The 19,421-nt window shown below is 30.9% G+C and overlaps 1 protein-coding gene across 1 annotated transcript; it reads right to left on the bottom strand.

Annotated features, from left to right (window-relative positions):
* LOC126837442 (mediator of RNA polymerase II transcription subunit 10) lies at window positions 1-2,876 on the bottom strand. Its single transcript, XM_050571343.1, has 3 exons — window positions 2,517-2,876; window positions 1,671-1,754; window positions 1-663 (listed from the first exon to the last, which is right to left on the bottom strand). Exons 1-3 carry the CDS (start codon window positions 2,666-2,668, stop codon window positions 240-242), a joined length of 660 nt encoding a protein of 219 aa, XP_050427300.1. The 5' UTR covers window positions 2,669-2,876; the 3' UTR covers window positions 1-239.
* Window positions 2,877-19,421: the final 16,545 nt, after the last annotated feature.

Raw genomic sequence — 19,421 nt, 5'->3', positions numbered from 1 at the left:
TAATTTATACTAATTTATTATTATCCGAGTTAAAATTTATAAACAACTGCTCGTAAATATACACTTAACGATAATAATTACAATACTTATAAGACGATTTAGAAATATTACCTATGGAAAATCAACTTGTGCTTAACTAAATTGATGTTTACGGGGAAATACATGGGGCGTATGTGGGAATATATAATTAATTAATTGTTGTGTTTAAATCCAAATAGTAGCTGGTACAATATAATATATCAGTCCAAAACTATGTTGTTGTTTCCACCGGAACCAGAAGACAAAATCGACTGGCCGTCCATCATCATCGATTGATTGCTCATGGACATGGACGACGGATTTAGGTTATTCGATGACGACATCGGTGGAGGAAGCGGCGTGGTCGGGTTCGAAGATGATCCATAGCCGGATCCCATTAAATTACTCCCATACCCTCCGAGTCCGCCACCGGCACCTCCGGCCGATCCACCCGCACTGCTCGTGCTGCGCAAAGCACGGTACTTGGTCACTTCGTTCGGGAAAGCGGTCCCGAGATCTGCAAGCATTTGCGCTTTGAATTTTCGCAACGAATCGATTTTCCCTTTGACTTGTTCGTTTTTGTTCAACGCCTTTTCTATACAGTCCTTGGTGTACAGCTGCGGATTTCTACCACGATCTATGTACCTGTAACGTAATTGTAAATTATTCAATGCACGTTGAAATCGAAAAAAATACTATATCTATTATATCTATAACATTACGTTCTAGAATAACTGTCGCAGTGTTCAAATCATTAATGTTTGAATTTAACATTTTATCTAATTTTTTTATATTTTTCTTAAAGTTTCATTTTTTAATAAAAAATACTTTTGGAATTATGACCACAACAGTTATAGGAGAACAACACAAAAACGTACATCATGTTTTTATGTCAAACAATGATAACAATAATATAATTTAATCTGAAATCTAAGTAGTTAATAGGAACGGTATATTCCTAAGTAGATTATAGATTTAACACAAATCAGATTAATCCTGATAGGAGTGTATTTTTAATTTACGGGTTTGTTCATTCTAGACGATAATGTATACTGTATATCATTATAATTTTATAAACTCAATTAACTGATTAAAAATAAATCTTTTATTTTAATAAAACTTGAAAAGTATAATACATATTATACAACATCATACGAATATCAGAAACAAATATTAAAATACAATTTTGCTCAGTAGATTTATTAAATAATTGGCCATAAAACACTACACCGGCCAACAACGAATTTTGAGTTTGGGTTGAAAATGCTGGATTGTCAATCCTTAATAGTTTGGGGAGCAGAAAATATGAATACCTAAAATTGTATTTATTTAGTTATGTATTAACTTAAAGAAAAGTAATTGGCAATTTCTCGACTGGTGTTATATTTAAATAAATTTAACAATTTTATTAATTCCATCGTACGAACTGGATCGCTGTCGTTTATCTCATTTCTTTTTTTAAAATTATATTCGACAACACGACGGTCATCGGTCTAGTGTTAGAGTAAGGTATAGAAGATTGATTTGGATTTTTATTTTACATTCGAGGAGAGTGTTAAGTTTGTTTACAAAGTAATGCATAATAAAACCTCAATGGACGTAATGTGTTACAATAGTAAGTAAAATAATAATATTGTAAAATTATGACTTACTCAAAAACTTCTAAAGGTACATGAATATCTTGAACGGCAGACTTGAGTTTATTGATTTCCTGCAATCCTTGGACAGCATTTTGTCTGCACATAAAACTTAGAATTAATATAAAACAATAAATATATTTACTGTAGAGTTGCTGTTACAGTTCTTAGTAAATTGTTCAAGGTTTAATTGTGTTTGAGTGTTTGAGGCCTTTGTCTTAATATTGAACTTCATTACATTTTTTTTTTTGTCAATTACACGGATATGACTATGGCACTTTGCTTTGTACATAACCATCACCGTGTTTCCCTGGCGTTATACAAAATCCTCGTTAACGAGTATTTTACCGCCTTTTTATTTTTGTTAAAATAATTCAAGCCCCGTTCAATAAAATACAATTAAAATATCGCAATCATTTATCATACACTATGAATTAATCGCTAAATTTCTGAACATTTCCCACCTAATGTAAATTATTAGTTAATTTTATCGCTTGTTAAGTATTTAAACCATGGATAATAATTTTATATTTTAAACAATTTAACCATGTGATAGCGCGATAAATATAATAAATATGAATATTAAAAATTTGTTTGTATTACGGTGTTCACCTATAGTGGTCGCGATAACCAACGGAAGTCCACCACATATTCAGGTAGTCGCGATAACTGACAAGTGCCAAAAATTCAAATAGTTAAAGAACAATTGTAACAACATTCAAGGTTTCGTACTTTCAAAGTTAAAAAAAAGATTTTTACATGACGAGTCTTGTCAAAAGTTCGGAAAGTGTTTGAACACCTTCATCCGGCGGTTCACCAATTATTTAATTTGTTGAAATGTATTATTAAGTTTGGACTTACATTTTTTGATTTAACACTGTCTGACCCTGGGGTTGAAAATCTGTAACTATTATGCGTATCTGCCTGACGTTTTCTACGAACATTTCCAATTGCGTTTCCAAATCTTCAAGCGAAGCTGCTGCGGCGGCCGCGGCCGCTGACGAAGCAGCCATAGTGTGGTGTGTTTTTATCAATTGTTGTCACCTAAATTGTGTACACCGCCAATCATAGTGTAATAACTATTGGAAAATAATATAATTTAGTTGACGCCAAAAACTGAAAACTAATATTTTCCAAGACTGAAGACGTAATGTTATGTTATACTTATTATTATTATTATTATTATTATTATTCTCGTGTCCTTCCCGAAGTTCTTTAACCCGTGATAATAATTGATAACACTATATTTGAACAGTGTGGCAACTTGAAGAAATAAAAACATGCCAAATAACCGTGGTCCGTGTTACACTGCTTTGTTGCATTTGTTGCAAATTATCAGTAATTAAGGCAAAGAATAAAAATTGTTGTGTTCTTAGTTCCTACAAAAACAAAAATGTTTTCATTAAAACTAAGTAGTAAGTAGGTATTTTCATTGCATTTTAAGAGTAGTGATTTTGTAAATAATTGTTAAAAAAATTATCAAATTTGTTCAGTATGTCTTATACTTTTGGTCGTTCTTACTTTTCAACGACCAAGAAATGTTTCAGCATAGTTACAGTAACGTCATTACATATTTAATAAAATAAAAAATATAATTAAGCTGATACAAATACCTGTCAACTGAGCAATGTTGGTATCATGGTGTACTCAAGAGTTCTAAAAGATATAGGTACTATAATAAATTAAGGTTAATATATTTTTCAATACTATAAATTGTGTACAATCAAAACTTATTACATTTAATACCATTCAGGGATTATAATTGGCTACTTTATACAAAATTACCGCCCAACACGTTAACACTATTATTACAAAAACCTTCTTCGTGTAAATTGACATTTTAATCTTTGATCTGTACAACCATTATCATATATATATAGTCATTAAAGTCAATATAGCTACAAGTATTACTGCTAGGTAGATCACTTTAATTTGACATAGGTACAAACATACTTGGTACACTCATTTGTATGCATTATACAGACAACTCAACTTTTTAACAAAAAAAAAACATTTAAATGAATACCCAGTCTCAAATTACCATCAACATACGGTTTAGGTGTGTTTTGTAAGGCACATGCCTGAAAAATGATTATAAAAAAAAAAAACTACATAATTGATGTATATGCTATTAGGTCATTTAATAAAAAGTAACAAGAGAAACCACCAAATTTCGGTATGAAGAGGAAATTTAAATGGTTGTCGATCGAATATATTGTAGTAACATAAAGCATATGTTTAAGTTTTAACTATATTTATTAAACTATCATTTTGTAATAACATATTATATATTCAAATTTATACTATATGTGACATTTTTATATAACTATCATGTTATTATTATTCAATATACAACGCGCGTAGTGTGATATAGAACCTCTTTGAATAATTTCAATAAACTTAAAATACTCTAATAGATAGCGTACATACTCATTTTAGGCGTAACATTTACATAACAATAGGTTCATTAAAGAAGGAGTTAAACACACGACTCGACACGAACTTATCCGAGACGAACTTAACCAACACAGAAACGCACTATTTAACCCAGCCCACAGCGCAGCGAAGCGCAGTTGCTCTCTCACATCTCTCATACAACCTTCCTCTCCTTATTGTGTGGACGCCAAAGTCGGGTAGCTGTTATCAGTCCGCCGCGGCCACCAATATCCTTCCTTTCCTTATTGTGTGGACGCCAAAGTCGGGTAGCTGTTATCAGTCCGCCGCGGCCACCAATATCTTTCCTTTCCTTATTGTGTGGACGCCAAAGTCGGGTAGCTGTTATCAGTCCGCCGCGGCCACCAATAACATAATCCTTCCTTATTATCCTTACACATACATACGCCGAGTCCGTAGCGATATATATATAAAAATACTATATTCATTACAATTCAATTACTTAAAACCGTACGAGTTTCTTATCACACACGTGTCATTATTAAGCAATAAAAACACTGTTGTTCTTTCGTTCATACATATACCTATACCTATACCTCTTAAAAGTGTCGTTAAAGGTCATTAATTCTAGCGGTCGAACAATCCTATTACACCCATGTGACTATTTTTGGTCAGCAAGGAATGTAGTCGGCTTATAATAACTCAGTAGACGTTGTTATTTCTGACAAGCGCATTGATTATTATAAAACCATTGGTAGACCGTGTACTGAATTACACTTTAACGAGAGATAGATGGTCGTAAGATAACGTTAAAACACCAGTGTCTGAAATATATTTTATGAATGAAAACATTCGTGTTAAAACAACGTTCATTTCGACATATCAAGATCACATACTCAAGGAATATCGACAAGGTCATAGAGCTTCGAGTGACTCCACGACAAGGTATGTACTGTATACAATATTATAACACTGTGTAATAGTAAGTCTAGAGGCAGGAAGTGAGCCCTTGTAGTAAACATACACACATGCACACCCCGATTAAGAGCCGTTTTCATACTTATTTAAAATATCCATTCACCGCCGCTTCCCCGTCCTTTTCTTCTATTACAAAATGGCGCCCAACGTAAAAAGCTTTTATTCCACAAATCACAAAATTTTTGGCTTCGCCCGAAAAAAACCGCTGCCCAATTTTTTCACAACTACAAAAACTTGGTAAAATTACAAGAAATATAAATATAAAACATTAAGTAAATTATATATTAAATAAACATACGAACTCTTAAAAATACTGACATTAAAGTTAAAAAAATAACTAGCATCTCTGAACTGATATAACTAGAAGTTTTATTTTTCATTCTACAATTCAAAAACCATTTTTGAAAATATTACAACTATTAGAGTATACATACTACACTAATATATAACTAACATCCGATAAAACGTTTTAAATGGAATCTAAACATACATATAGTACTTATGAACGAAACAACTTAAGTCAATTAGAAGGCACCCTTGAATACTGTTATGACAGAATTACAGTGACGCCAACCAGGTCATTAAATGATCTAACCGAGATTAACACGGCAATACACGGGTAATTGAGCCCCGACCGATTTTTCTGTAGAACACTTAACAGGGGTGACAAAACTTCTCTTTGTACACCAGACATAAAACTCTTAAAAATATCGTTAAATTTTTCATTACAAAACTCTCAAAAATGCCTAATTTGCTTACAAACTTAAATATTTAATAAATATATATACCTACAAAATGTTTTTTTTGTAACATATCCAAATTTTCACAAACATAAACACTTAATAATTTCAGCTTTGTCAATACACTGAGGAAATGTAACTCTTTTAATACACAAATACTTAATTTCGATTTTATTTTTTACATATCTTGGTGAATATCATACTATAGATCTATATACTATCTTATTATAGATGTAGATAACTTTAACATTATAACCACTGCATCATACCAACATAAATTTTGAATACAAAAATAATATTGTTCTAACATAGTTCATTTTTATAATAATAACAATAATATACATAACACCTATAAAATAAAGGCCACTCATATAATAATACATGCTAAAAAATATATATATATATAAAGGGCAATACACATAGGCCTAACATATAATAATAAAAATAATATTAATGCTAATAAATAGAGCATTAATAAATAAATAACGCTTTTATATAAGCCAAATATATAATATTGAAACCGATAAAATTATATAAATATAGCAATGAACTTAACAAGAATAGGTTTTCATTAAACAACATAATAATAATATTCGCCAAGCAAATCGTATAACATTATGAATCTTTATAACAAATATTATAAAAACAATAATATAACAAAATCAAATTTAGTATAAAAGTATCACCCTTTTATAATTTTAATAATGCAGTAAACAAATCCATTACAATTATTTCACAAAAAATAATGCGTAAAATAGTATAATTTCCTAACATTCACAATATTTCCACATATCCCATAAACAATTATCGAATTTTTGCAAACAATCCTTATACACAATATTACTGTATTACACGAAATCAACTACAATTCACACCTAATTTTTTTTTAAATATCACTTTAATACGCTCAAGCGAGGCTTCAGGCCGAAATAAAAGATCATACTAGTATACTTAATGAACCATAAATATAAAACTGAAATTTATCATAAAATACCAAATCAAAAACTATCATTACTTTAATACCAGTATTAAAACACTTTTCTAATTACAAACCGAGATACCTAATGGCAAATGCAAACGGGAAATGTCCTTATAACCTAATAATGCTAATAAAATTGCGACCCATAGGATTTTCTTAATTTAAGGTTTCAAACATAGAAAAATAACATCACACACAATATTATTACCGACAAAATGTCGGGATATAGCATCAATACTAATTACAACATTAAATATACTACCAATAATTAATATAAGCATTATATCGCAAAGTTAATTTACATAAGAATAATATTAATAATCCTTGTATAATAAGTGATATTAATAATGATAATATTAAAAAATATATACATAAAATATGCTAATAAATATTACATAAATAATACAGACCAAATACCAAATATATAATAAAAATTTTTTTTTTTTAAAAAACACAGGCTATTTTCATAAAGAATGTTAATATAGGCTACATACATAATAAGAAAGCCAAACAAACAATAAAAAATATTGAATAATGATACAAGAAATGCTATTGATCATTTATTTACAATACAAATATAAACATACATAAATGAGATATCAATAATATAGATATCATATATAAAGTCTAAACATATAAACAAGATGCTGATAAATACTCTATTACACAAATAATAAAAATACACACAGGCCAAAAAAATACATAAATGATGCCAAGTAGGACCAATTGCATAACGCTAAGATCAGACAAAACATACATACTGGGAAAAATATATAAAAAAATTCTAATTTGGTATAAAAGTATGATATTTTTCATACAACTCATACATTACACATATAATTAATATATTCACAATAGATTATAAAACTACTTTTAATGTTATGCATTGAGTCAAATGCGTTACAGCAAAATTAAAACACAATTTTGATACATAAATCATCTAAAAGGGAGATAGATAACACAAATTAACAAGAATATAAATACTTTATTAAGATAAATTACCACTTATATTAAACAAAACTAAATCATTTCAATAAAATTGCCCATCACAATAAAATTCACTTAAGCCAAGAATAAATTACACTATACAATTTTCTTATAATTATCATATAACTTTAATGACACAAAATACAAATTTGATCAACTTTTCTTAAATCTAGAATAACGTAATAAAAACATATATACAACAAAAATTCTTTTATACATATTATCATTAAGCATACACGAGTATATCTACTCAATGAAATCATCCTTAGTTATATTAGATCTAATCTAAGTAATAAAAAAAAAAACAAATTTAAAGTTTTCTAAAATATTTCAAAACTTTTTTACAAAAAACTATATTTTCAAGAAACAAAAAATACATTAGTTAAATTAACACATACATTTCTATTTCAATCACACAATGTGATGACATTTATTCCATAGTTAATATTTCTACACCACTATGACCACTTTGTTCATAATTTTATATAACAAATGCATCAATAAATATGCAATAATCAACGCTTTTATACTATATATATCACATATACAATAATATATACTAATCTAGAATAAGGCTTATTACTAAACATAATATAATTCACTAACACAATTTTAAAACAAAAATATATATAACTTATATAAAAAAAAAACAAAAATTACATAATTAATACTATCATAAATCATGTATTTAGCATTTAAATATTAGATCTTAATAAATATCACTTAACTCAAAATATTCTCTAAATTATATATTATAATCATTGATTTATGTAAAAAAAAAACATAAAATATAAAAGTATAAAAAAAAAAAACCTTTTTATTATATACAATCTCATATATTCCCAATTATTAAATAATATTATTATCAAATGTAATCATGTCATAATTGTTATTATGTGTCTAAAACATTTGTATTTCAATATAACCTAGCACTTAAGTTATTATCACATTATATACAACTTAAACATATATATATAATGAATCATTACATTTATAAAATCGATACATGCCTCATTTTCACCAAAACCATTTATTGTATAAAAAACACAACACCAATTTGTAAACAAACATACACACCTATGCTCACACATAATCGACCCTTCTTTATCTACAATCTATCAATGTGTACAACAACAGGATCTATTCCATCACATACGGTCATCGGCAACCAATCATCGGACCGCCCACATCTATACGGAAACGAATCACGAAGGACACGCAAACCAAACCGGATTGTCAAATCCTCAATACAGCCTGGTAATAGAAGGGATGACCATACTATTGTCACCCCAACAATACAATCCTGAAATCCTATTACAAACAGTAATTCGTTCGACCTTCGCAACGGTTCACGTGTTTAACTTCAGTAGTTCAACCAATCTTACTGTCATGTCGACATTTTCTAAAAGAAATGCTTGGTATTCAAACTTCATTATTGACGACTACATGAGACTTCTCGTGAATTATTCCAAGTCAAACGTTTATGCATTTAATACGGATTTCATTAATCAACTCCTCACACATGGCTTTGAAAACGTCAAGAAAAATTTAATCGAACACAACATATTTTCTAAACAATATTTGTTTTTACCAACAATTGTGAGCGGTTGCCATTGGATTCTAAACACAGTACACATCCCATCACATACTATAACACAGTATGATAGCTTATACACATATTTTCCGCAAGTAACCAATACCATTGCAACCATGTTGAAACAATACACAGATCTTATGAACATTGATCCAATTAATTGGACAATCGTTCAAGGTGATTCTCCCTATCAAGAAAACGGGTATGACTGCGGAGCTTTTGTTCTCGAAATGACCAAACATATCACTATGGAAACACCATTCAATTTCAATCAGAAACATATGTCTCTTATTCGTATTCGACATGAGAAGGAATTACGACTTCAAACAATACTACCAATACTTTTACGACATGGCATGGATGGGAGCAATAATCAATCATCTCAAACTTCTAAAAACACAACATTATCACCCAACTCAGTATCAGGTGAGTCCACTGAGTTAATAAACTATAAAGCCATAAAGAACAAGCGTAGACTCAAACGTATGGGTTATAAAAGACCACGAAATCACAAGAAAAAGAACAAAGCAAAAACACATGATCACACATTATCACAATAATACACACACCTAAATTTTTTAGACAAAAAATATAATATATTCATAATAAAATAAAAAAAAAGGGGAAACAACATGTATCACATTTCATTATATTCTCATAGTTTAAGATAACTAAACATTATTATTATCATAATTACTATTATTATTTTATCCATTATTATACACCTTATCATGTTACGAGGGCGTAACATAAAAAAATTAGCCCGCACTTTGTAGTAACATAAAGCATATGTTTAAGTTTTAACTATATTTATTAAACTATCATTTTGTAATAACATATTATATATTCAAATTTATACTATATGTGACATTTTTATATAACTATCATGTTATTATTATTCAATATACAACGCGCGTAGTGTGATATAGAACCTCTTTGAATAATTTCAATAAACTTAAAATACTCTAATAGATAGCGTACATACTCATTTTAGGCGTAACATTTACATAACAATAGGTTCATTAAAGAAGGAGTTAAACACACGACTCGACACGAACTTATCCGAGACGAACTTAACCAACACAGAAACGCACTATTTAACCCAGCCCACAGCGCAGCGAAGCGCAGTTGCTCTCTCACATCTCTCATACAACCTTCCTCTCCTTATTGTGTGGACGCCAAAGTCGGGTAGCTGTTATCAGTCCGCCGCGGCCACCAATGTCCTTCCTTTCCTTATTGTGTGGACGCCAAAGTCGGGTAGCTGTTATCAGTCCGCCGCGGCCACCAATATCCTTTCTTTCCTTATTGTGTGGACGCCAAAGTCGGGTAGCTGTTATCAGTCCGCCGCGGCCACCAATATCTTTCCTTTCCTTATTGTGTGGACGCCAAAGTCGGGTAGCTGTTATCAGTCCGCCGCGGCCACCAATAACATAATCCTTCCTTATTATCCTTACACATACATACGCCGAGTCCGTAGCGATATATATATAAAAATACTATATTCATTACAATTCAATTACTTAAAACCGTACGAGTTTCTTATCACACACGTGTCATTATTAAGCAATAAAAACACTGTTGTTCTTTCGTTCATACATATACCTATACCTATACCTCTTAAAAGTGTCGTTAAAGGTCATTAATTCTAGCGGTCGAACAATCCTATTACACCCATGTGACTATTTTTGGTCAGCAAGGAATGTAGTCGGCTTATAATAACTCAGTAGACGTTGTTATTTCTGACAAGCGCATTGATTATTATAAAACCATTGGTAGACCGTGTACTGAATTACACTTTAACGAGAGATAGATGGTCGTAAGATAACGTTAAAACACCAGTGTCTGAAATATATTTTATGAATGAAAACATTCGTGTTAAAACAACGTTCATTTCGACATATCAAGATCACATACTCAAGGAATATCGACAAGGTCATAGAGCTTCGAGTGACTCCACGACAAGGTATGTACTGTATACAATATTATAACACTGTGTAATAGTAAGTCTAGAGGCAGGAAGTGAGCCCTTGTAGTAAACATACACACATGCACACCCCGATTAAGAGCCGTTTTCATACTTATTTAAAATATCCATTCACCGCCGCTTCCCCGTCCTTTTCTTCTATTACAATATACTATGAATCTATTGGTATGTAAATATTATGTTGCATTATAAACCAACCATTTGTTTAATATCTCCAAAATGCCTTATAGAAAGGCAGAAATATAGAGTGGTTTAGATTGTCCGATAAATAATTTTAATCAGTGTTCAACAATTAAAGCACTTAAAATTATTAAAGTGAGAACGCATCCAATTTAGGACCTTATAAGGCATTGTGTATTACGTTACATAACATTATATTATGTTACCCGTATAAAACCTTATATAACATTTATAAAGAAGGTTAAAATAATTGTTATTGTCAAAGTTATTGTTTTTTATGCTGTTTTAAAATTTATTATTACTATTATTATTATTATTACACATTTGAGTTGAAAACTGTTCGAGCAGCCCATTTAGGACAGGGAGGACGTCTCGATCTGGTACAGTATGTTTGAATAGGATTACAATACGATTACAATAAAAAATGTCGTTATGAAATATAAACAATATCCTCGTTAGGTAACTCTTTTTGTTGGTTGACCATAAACAAGATAGTTGTGAACTTGATGACCGTCTTATAAACAAGTCGTTGATACAAACAAGCCAAAAAATATCGATTAATTTTAAGCGGTTATTTCTTTTTGGATTTTAAAGCTGTCGTCCCACCTACGATGAAAAGAATAGATCATCTATATCTCGCTCATCTAACTATAACGAGACAAATGGGCAAACCCGTAAGTCGATACCCTTTTGTTGTGTACAAAGTGACTTGTGAGTCATGTATTGTAAAGTTAATTTCTTGAATCTTGATTAATAGCATTAAGTACGTACAAAGTATTATAAGATGATTTTTTTTTAAATAATTATATAAGTGTAAAAGTGTAGCGTTTAGTAAATATAGGGTGTAGTAAATTATAAAAGTGTAGAGTTCATTTGAAATCAAATGGTGTCCATCAAAGTATTTTGATAGGCACGAATGTTTATTTTGGCTTAAAAATACAATTGTCTAATAGGTAGTATAAATATTTTTATAGATAACCGGCATGATGAATTAATGAAGCACAGAGAATGTTTTATAGTGCAACCGTCAATTGTTGTACATAAAATAAACCTAATTAATCTTAAAACTTAATTTTTAGTGTCAAGGTGGATACGATTAGGGATGATCGTCAGTCCAAAAAAATGTATTGCCACAGTTACCCTTTTATTGTAGAAAACTATAATGAGAATTTTTCATTACCCGTTGACCGTTGCTTCACTCACACATAGCAATCTAGAAATTGACTGCGGTCAAAGTGTAATATCCGCCTTTTTTGGGGGGATTTTCTTAATAGAAGTAAAGTTTGACTACAGATATTTGAGAAAATTATATAGCTATAGTTTCAATCTAGGTCTACCTTAGTAACTTATACAAAAACCTTTTTGGTTTTTACTATACAATAATATTTTATGTTATTGTAGTTTTCCCTTTTAGGTTTCAAATTTAAGGAGTAAACATAAAACTCAAGTAGCAACCTATATATTATTTTATAAATACATGTTGAGCTATTTTTTAATCGACATCTATCGAAATAAAAAGATAACAACATTAATCAAAAAATTGATTATGCTTTTTTTTAAATAACAATATATTTCCGAAATGTAAATATATAAAGCAATATTATTAATACAATTTCTGCCTTGGGAATTTAGATTTATAAGCTCTGAAATACATTGTGAATGTGTTTACACCTATATACAGCGTGAAAAAGTGTTAATTCGAGTATTCTGCTTTTGAAAATTTCTCCTTTGGCGTCAAATGTGAGGTTTTTTAAGTAGTCGGATAGGTAGTCACTATCAAACTCGTTCTCCGAATAGCAAAATTGTTGAAAAAATTCTTGCGAGTCTTGGGCAATTTTCGAAATATCATTTTCGATTGCCGGAGACCAACTCATCACGTCTCGGTCATCCCGCGCGGTTCTGTCGTCGTACAAGCATTTGAAACTCTCGAGCAATTTGTATACGCCTTTGTTGAACGCGGTGTCTGGAGACAGTTTGTGAAAATAATATAACGCATCGATCATGCGCACCACAGACGGATCGGCTTCGTTTAATATCGTCAGGAATTTGTCCAAACAGACCGAATCGTTCATTCCTGACAATTGGTCCACATGCTCGCAACGCATTCGAAACATTCTTTTAAAATCGTTGCGTACTTACAGCTTAAAAAATTATGCGCTTGCTTCATTTTGACATACACGTTTTCTTTGGTGACGATAGTAGTGCCGTTAGGGCTGTCGGTTGGAAGTAAATCGTCCACGTGCGTCCGATAGGGACTGTCGCGTTCTCTGATTTGCACCGATGCAAACATGTCCAAAAGTGCCGAATTTTTAGTAGTTTGTTCATTTTTTCAACCCGTACCGTGGTGTTTGGATCGGAAGTATAAGTCCGGATACGAGTAGTATGCGATTTGGGATCGTATTCAAAGCCGGAAGTAGCGTCGTGCGATTCCCTAAACGTGTTGGATATTTTTTCTAATTTTTCTTTTATCTTTTTTACAACCGTATCACTGTAGTTTACGCGAAATTCTACGAGCCCCATAATATTGTCCATTGCTTTCGTATATCCTTTTTGTAGTAATTCAAATGGAATGGGCCGGCAATATCTGTTGTAGAATGCAAACAACCGCCTAAACGTGCCACGCGTGTGCTGTTCGACGGCGGTACACTCGGCGTGGGCGGTTCGACGGGTAGCCTGGTCGTCGTCTATGGGCGGTCTGTCGACAGTTTTTTTTCTGGTAATATTCCGGCAAACCTACTAAAACTTCATACAATGCTTCTGAAAGTTCCGTTTGGGAGGGTGCAAATTTTTTAAGGGACAAAAGGGCGCCTGTCATGCGCATAATCATCTGGTGTTTACGACTGATTACCTCTAGACAGTCGAACGCTTTTGAAGCCTCCTTCATCTTCCTGCACATGGCCCCAATGCCTCTCTCGTAGTCGCTCACGTCCATAAGCAATCTGGCGTACGAACAGCCCAAGAACTGATAGGCTAGTTGGATTTTGTCGACCACGTTATCGTTGGTCACCGTTCCCTCCAGCAAATCGTTCACGGTCAATTCGTGTTCGGTTTCGTTCGTTAGTCGTCAGTCTAAAATGAATATTGGGTTGTCTTCGTGGGCCATCTTGAGCCATCCGGAATACGACAACAGCTCGTGCATCGTGGTCACGGGGTTTGCATCACAACATAACACAACACAGCACAACACATACGAGAAGTTTATTATGCCCGAGAAATCGAATAAAAACTTTATTTTAGATGCGGAATTATAAACGAATATACGCTTTTTTTTTATTTCTTTAATGGTAAAAATTACAAATTGATATGTGGCAATTTTGCCCCTTCGTGGCACGTACCAAATAAAACGATAGTGGTCGCGGTAAGTAATTTTGCACAGGTGACGTTTGCACGATCGACGTTACATTTACAGTATAAAAGCAAGTGTTTTTGAAGGCGTGATTTATAGATAATACGCAATAAACAGTTGTACCAAACCACCTATTGTATCAATTAGTTTTATCTCATATGGGGTTGGGGTAGACTATGATGCCAACATAAAATCATAATGTATTTTTCGTTTCTTAAATTTTGTACACTAATAATGAATTTAAAAAAAACCCTAAAACTTGTACTTTATTACTTAAAACTTTATAGAATTACTTTAAAGAGACGTCTATAAAATATTGTCATGATTTGATAATGTCTGTTTATAATTTAACGTGTTTATGTTAAAATATACAAAATTTGCAACAAACACAGGTTTCCGGCAATTAAAAAAAGAAAACTAGTTCAAATTTTTCCTTCGTTTAATATGTTATTGATACATATGAGTTCTAACACCTGAAACATTTTCAATTAAAAGGACCTAAGAATATGGCTCAAAACAAAACAAAATAAAAAACCTTACAACCTTTGTAGGGTGGGGGAAATGGGTAAAATATACATACCAAATAAATATCCCTCTATACTGTGTATATAAATTAATTCCTGTCTGTTTGTCTGTCCTTTATGCATTAGTACACTATTAATCCGATCGCCATGAAATTTTGGGTAGTTGTTGAGTGTGTTCCCGCGAAGATAACTGGCATAGTACTTTACGAAAATTCCACCCCCAAGGGTGGCCTCAAACACGAACTTTGTACTTTAAATACGAAATATTTTGTTTGTAACCTTGGTAACCACGGTACTCGAGCAAATGGTATGTGATGATTAAAGGAACAGGCAGATTCTATGTACCACGATTCTGGGCAAGCTTTTAATTGCTGGAACGGGATTTAGGACTGAGACTAGGATCCTTGAGTAAGAGGAGGACATAACAACCGAAAAAAGTGTCACAAAAACGCTGTCATGCTGTTATCTGATAAGAGATAGGAGATAAGAAATTAGTGATGAGGGGTGGTGATAAGGTTGGGGGTGGTAATGGGGAATAGGAATTTTTCTCGGCCCTGGCAGACTAAATCTCCAATATATTATAAAATTAAACTTGACCCGACCCCTTTTCTCAAAATTATAACCAGTAAAAGTTAAAACATTAAAACTAGTACGTTATTTTTTTGTTTGTTAAAATTTCAAGGGCGAAGAAGAGAACTAATTTAACTTTTAGCCTCTCCCTCTCAATGATGTTAAGGTAAATTTTGTCCCGTTACTTTAAGCAGGGCCTATGTATTTTTTTAATTCTGGTAGCTTCTGAACTAGAAAAAGATTTAAAATTAAATTTAAAGTACATAACGAAAAAACACATTGGAACTGAATATGCATGAATATTGCACATTTATTAAGGAATAAAGTTTAGGCAATTTTTCGAAAAATCTTAATTTAGAGTTTGAGCTATAATGCATACTTATTAATACATTAATGAGGATACTTTGTTGATTGCCATTTTTTTTGCCAGACTATCACAGTCATTTCTATAGGATAAATTACAATTTTTTCCCTTCAAAACTGCTTTGCGCGAATCAATTTTTCTCAGGCTTCATATATAGTTAAGGAAAGAAATTCATATATATTATTAATGACAACATTTTCTGTGTTCCATCATCCGTATTTTTTCGATGTACCTAATACAACCAACGCTATATCATTTTTAAAAAAGTCCTTTCTTAATTAATTAATTATTCATTAACTGGTTGAAATATTAAAAAAAGGGCAATGGTAGAACACAGACAATGTTGTTGTCTGTATTATGTATAAATTTGGTTTTTTAGTTTTGATTATGGCCGTTGTAAAATTAATTCGCGCAAGGCGGGTTTTTTGAAGAAAATAACGGGCGTGTGACGTCCTCTTAAGGTTTGATTACATTCATTTCATACTGTCGCCTAATAGATTTCATCAATATTCGTCATTTAATCCAGAATGTCATATTGTTCCAAGAGCAATTCATTTTTGACAGTAAAACTTTAGTTAAAGTTATGAAAATAAAACAAACAAAAAATCCTGTTGAGTAACAAAAAGGTTCCCGGGATGGAACTATCTGTTAGCGACATTTTAATATATATATATATATATGTTTAGAACCTTTACCCAAAAACTTAATCTTCATCATCAAGCTTAACGGGCCTTTAAGGCCCAACGCCGTCATCATGAGATGATGTTTTTTTAGACGGGTTCTAGCGTATTCGCTAAAAACCTAATAAACAATATAATATTATTGTATAGTTGGTAACATCATTTCAACAAGGCACCTTTCGTTTTTCTATTTCATTGACTAACAAAAAGGGGTTATCTACGTCTTAGAGCTATCCAACTAATCAGATAGTCGGGGTACATAGAACTTATAGTTTTTCTGGATTTTCCTAATTAATATGCCATTTTAAATTATTCTTATTAAAAATCTCGTATTATTCCCTATTAACCAATTTTATAAAATGAAACCATTTTTTATAAAACTGACTTTAGAACCTTTATTTTCCAAGCCCGCGCTAATATATTTCATCCACAAATTCATGATATCCTACGTTTTACATACAGTTAACATAATACATATCTTGCTTTATAACAAAAAATCACATTGTTTATATTCCCGACAATCGTTTTATGTAAATAAAATATTTCTTCTCATAAGAGTTTATTTTCAAAAATAGAAGTTTTTTCAAACAGGGTCATTCATAAATCATAATTATAAATAATTTTGCAAATATAATTTAGTTATACCCTAATCTAAAAATTCTGTAAAACCTTTTTCTTAAGTTTTTTAAATGACATCTAATTACCTTTTAGGTACTTGTATCATACATTTGATAACGTAAACGAGTCTAATTGCTCATTAAGATACCATCTTGGTCTCGATAGTCTAGATCACAGGACCAAATATTTGGATACCAATTTAATTTATAAATTAGTAGGTAAATGGTCTTATTGACTGTTCGGAGAGATATGAAACCAGTGTGACATCTTATAATTCTACGAACCATTCTTTGTTTTATATTTCACGTCAATCACAAAATTAAAGCTATTATGGACCTATTAACCGCATGTTGATGAGTTATAATAATATTTTCATCTTCGCCTTACACTCCTAATTACATGGGGTCGGCCACCCTAGCCTTATACCTCCATAGAGCTTGATCTTCTGCATCTCGTTCAATCACCCCAGTTATCCTCATATTACTCTCTATTCCGTCTATCTGTCTTAGTTGATGAATTGTGTTAACTAAAAAACGTCCCTATCTATCCTTCCAGTAATCTAGTTTATAATTGATTTGTATTATGTTTAATTATTATTTTATTATTGTATGAAAACTTGATTATTTTCTATGTACTATATGCATTAAGTATTATGGCGTAAAATAAAAAAAAAAATGATGTCAAAATGTGACAAAATATCATTAATTACACATGTAGCTAGAACTAAAATTGTGTTTTTATCATTCGGTATATTATAGTTTACAAAATAATGCCTTGTTATTTAGAAGTTAGCTAGATATATCGAAAAAAATAACATAATTCATGTTTGTAAAGACAATGGTCGCTATTTATTTTTTTTTTTTATTTTAACTTTTGAATGTTATGCATTTTTATAGGTACATACCTATAGGTATATTCAAATCACATAATGTGGTATGGTTTTTATAAAATGCATGTGTAATAAAATATAATAGGTATGTTGTTTTTTTTTAAAACCGATAAATTTACAAAATAAATTTTTTTTCACTATTTGAACAATATACGTGCACATTTCTTTTTTACTTATTTTACTTATCTTTATATGTTTAAGAGGCCCTTGGTGGTTTTCATTTTCTGTCAAAGTCTACATAACGTTAATCGTTTTAAAATGGTTTTATAAACTGTATTATGTATTATACCTACGGTATATTATGCCACGCTAGAAAATTGAGCCGAAAAATTAATATTACAAATATACCTCAGCCTCTAATAAATTACATTTTGAGTGCTGTAGTTACCTTAATTATTCTTTTTTTTTACAATTTGTTGAAAATAATAATAAATGATCGGTAAATAAAAAGTAGTTTAATTGAAGAATGCGTCATGTGGGTGTTTAGAAACTTGTTAACAAACAAAAACACGATACTTTTAAGAAAAATGATTAATATTATCTGAAAGGATAATTATTAAACCTATACAAAAATCCAATAGGAAAAATTTAAAAACGTTTATCATTCGTATATATGCTTCATTATAGCGTTTACAATTACAATTGGTAATTTTTCAAATGATAAATTAGTCAACTAATATTTTTCTTTAAAATGATAGTTCAGATAATATATTACACTTTTTTCAAAACCAATCCTAATTATTTGTTTTTAATATAAATGTTTCTTCATAGTGCACTAGCTTGAACTTTAAATAGCTATAACTTTTAAACAACTGCGTATAAAAAATTGTTTTCAACATTTTTGTCTTCAAAATATTAAACTTTAGAGTTTAATATTTAGATATAGAATATCTAAAAAAATATAGTGGTTCCTGTATGAATTTAAAATTTGATTGTGCG

The sequence above is a fragment of the Adelges cooleyi genome, unplaced genomic scaffold (assembly GCF_023614345.1).
Source record: "Adelges cooleyi isolate 19-005CV unplaced genomic scaffold, UGA_ACOO_1.1 ACOO_flye_CR_arks_rails_tigmint_CR_PRNA_249, whole genome shotgun sequence".
Classification (NCBI taxonomy): domain Eukaryota; kingdom Metazoa; phylum Arthropoda; class Insecta; order Hemiptera; family Adelgidae; genus Adelges; species Adelges cooleyi.
The sequence above is the reverse complement of the archived record's forward strand: the minus strand, read 5'-3'. Positions and strand labels throughout refer to the sequence as shown.

What these genes read in the sequence shown, in the direction of transcription:
- LOC126837442 (XM_050571343.1), bottom strand. Translation starts at nt 2,668, where the DNA reads ATGGCTGCTTCGTCAGCGGCCGCGGCCGCCGCAGCAGCTTCGCTTGAA. An exon ending in ACAGTGTTAAATCAAAAAAT is followed by an intron (nt 1,755 to 2,516) that starts GTAAGTCCAAAC and finishes TTTTATGTGCAG; the next exon opens with ACAAAATGCTGTCCAAGGAT. An exon ending in GTACCTTTAGAAGTTTTTGA is followed by an intron (nt 664 to 1,670) that starts GTAAGTCATAAT and finishes ATTACGTTACAG; the next exon opens with GTACATAGATCGTGGTAGAA.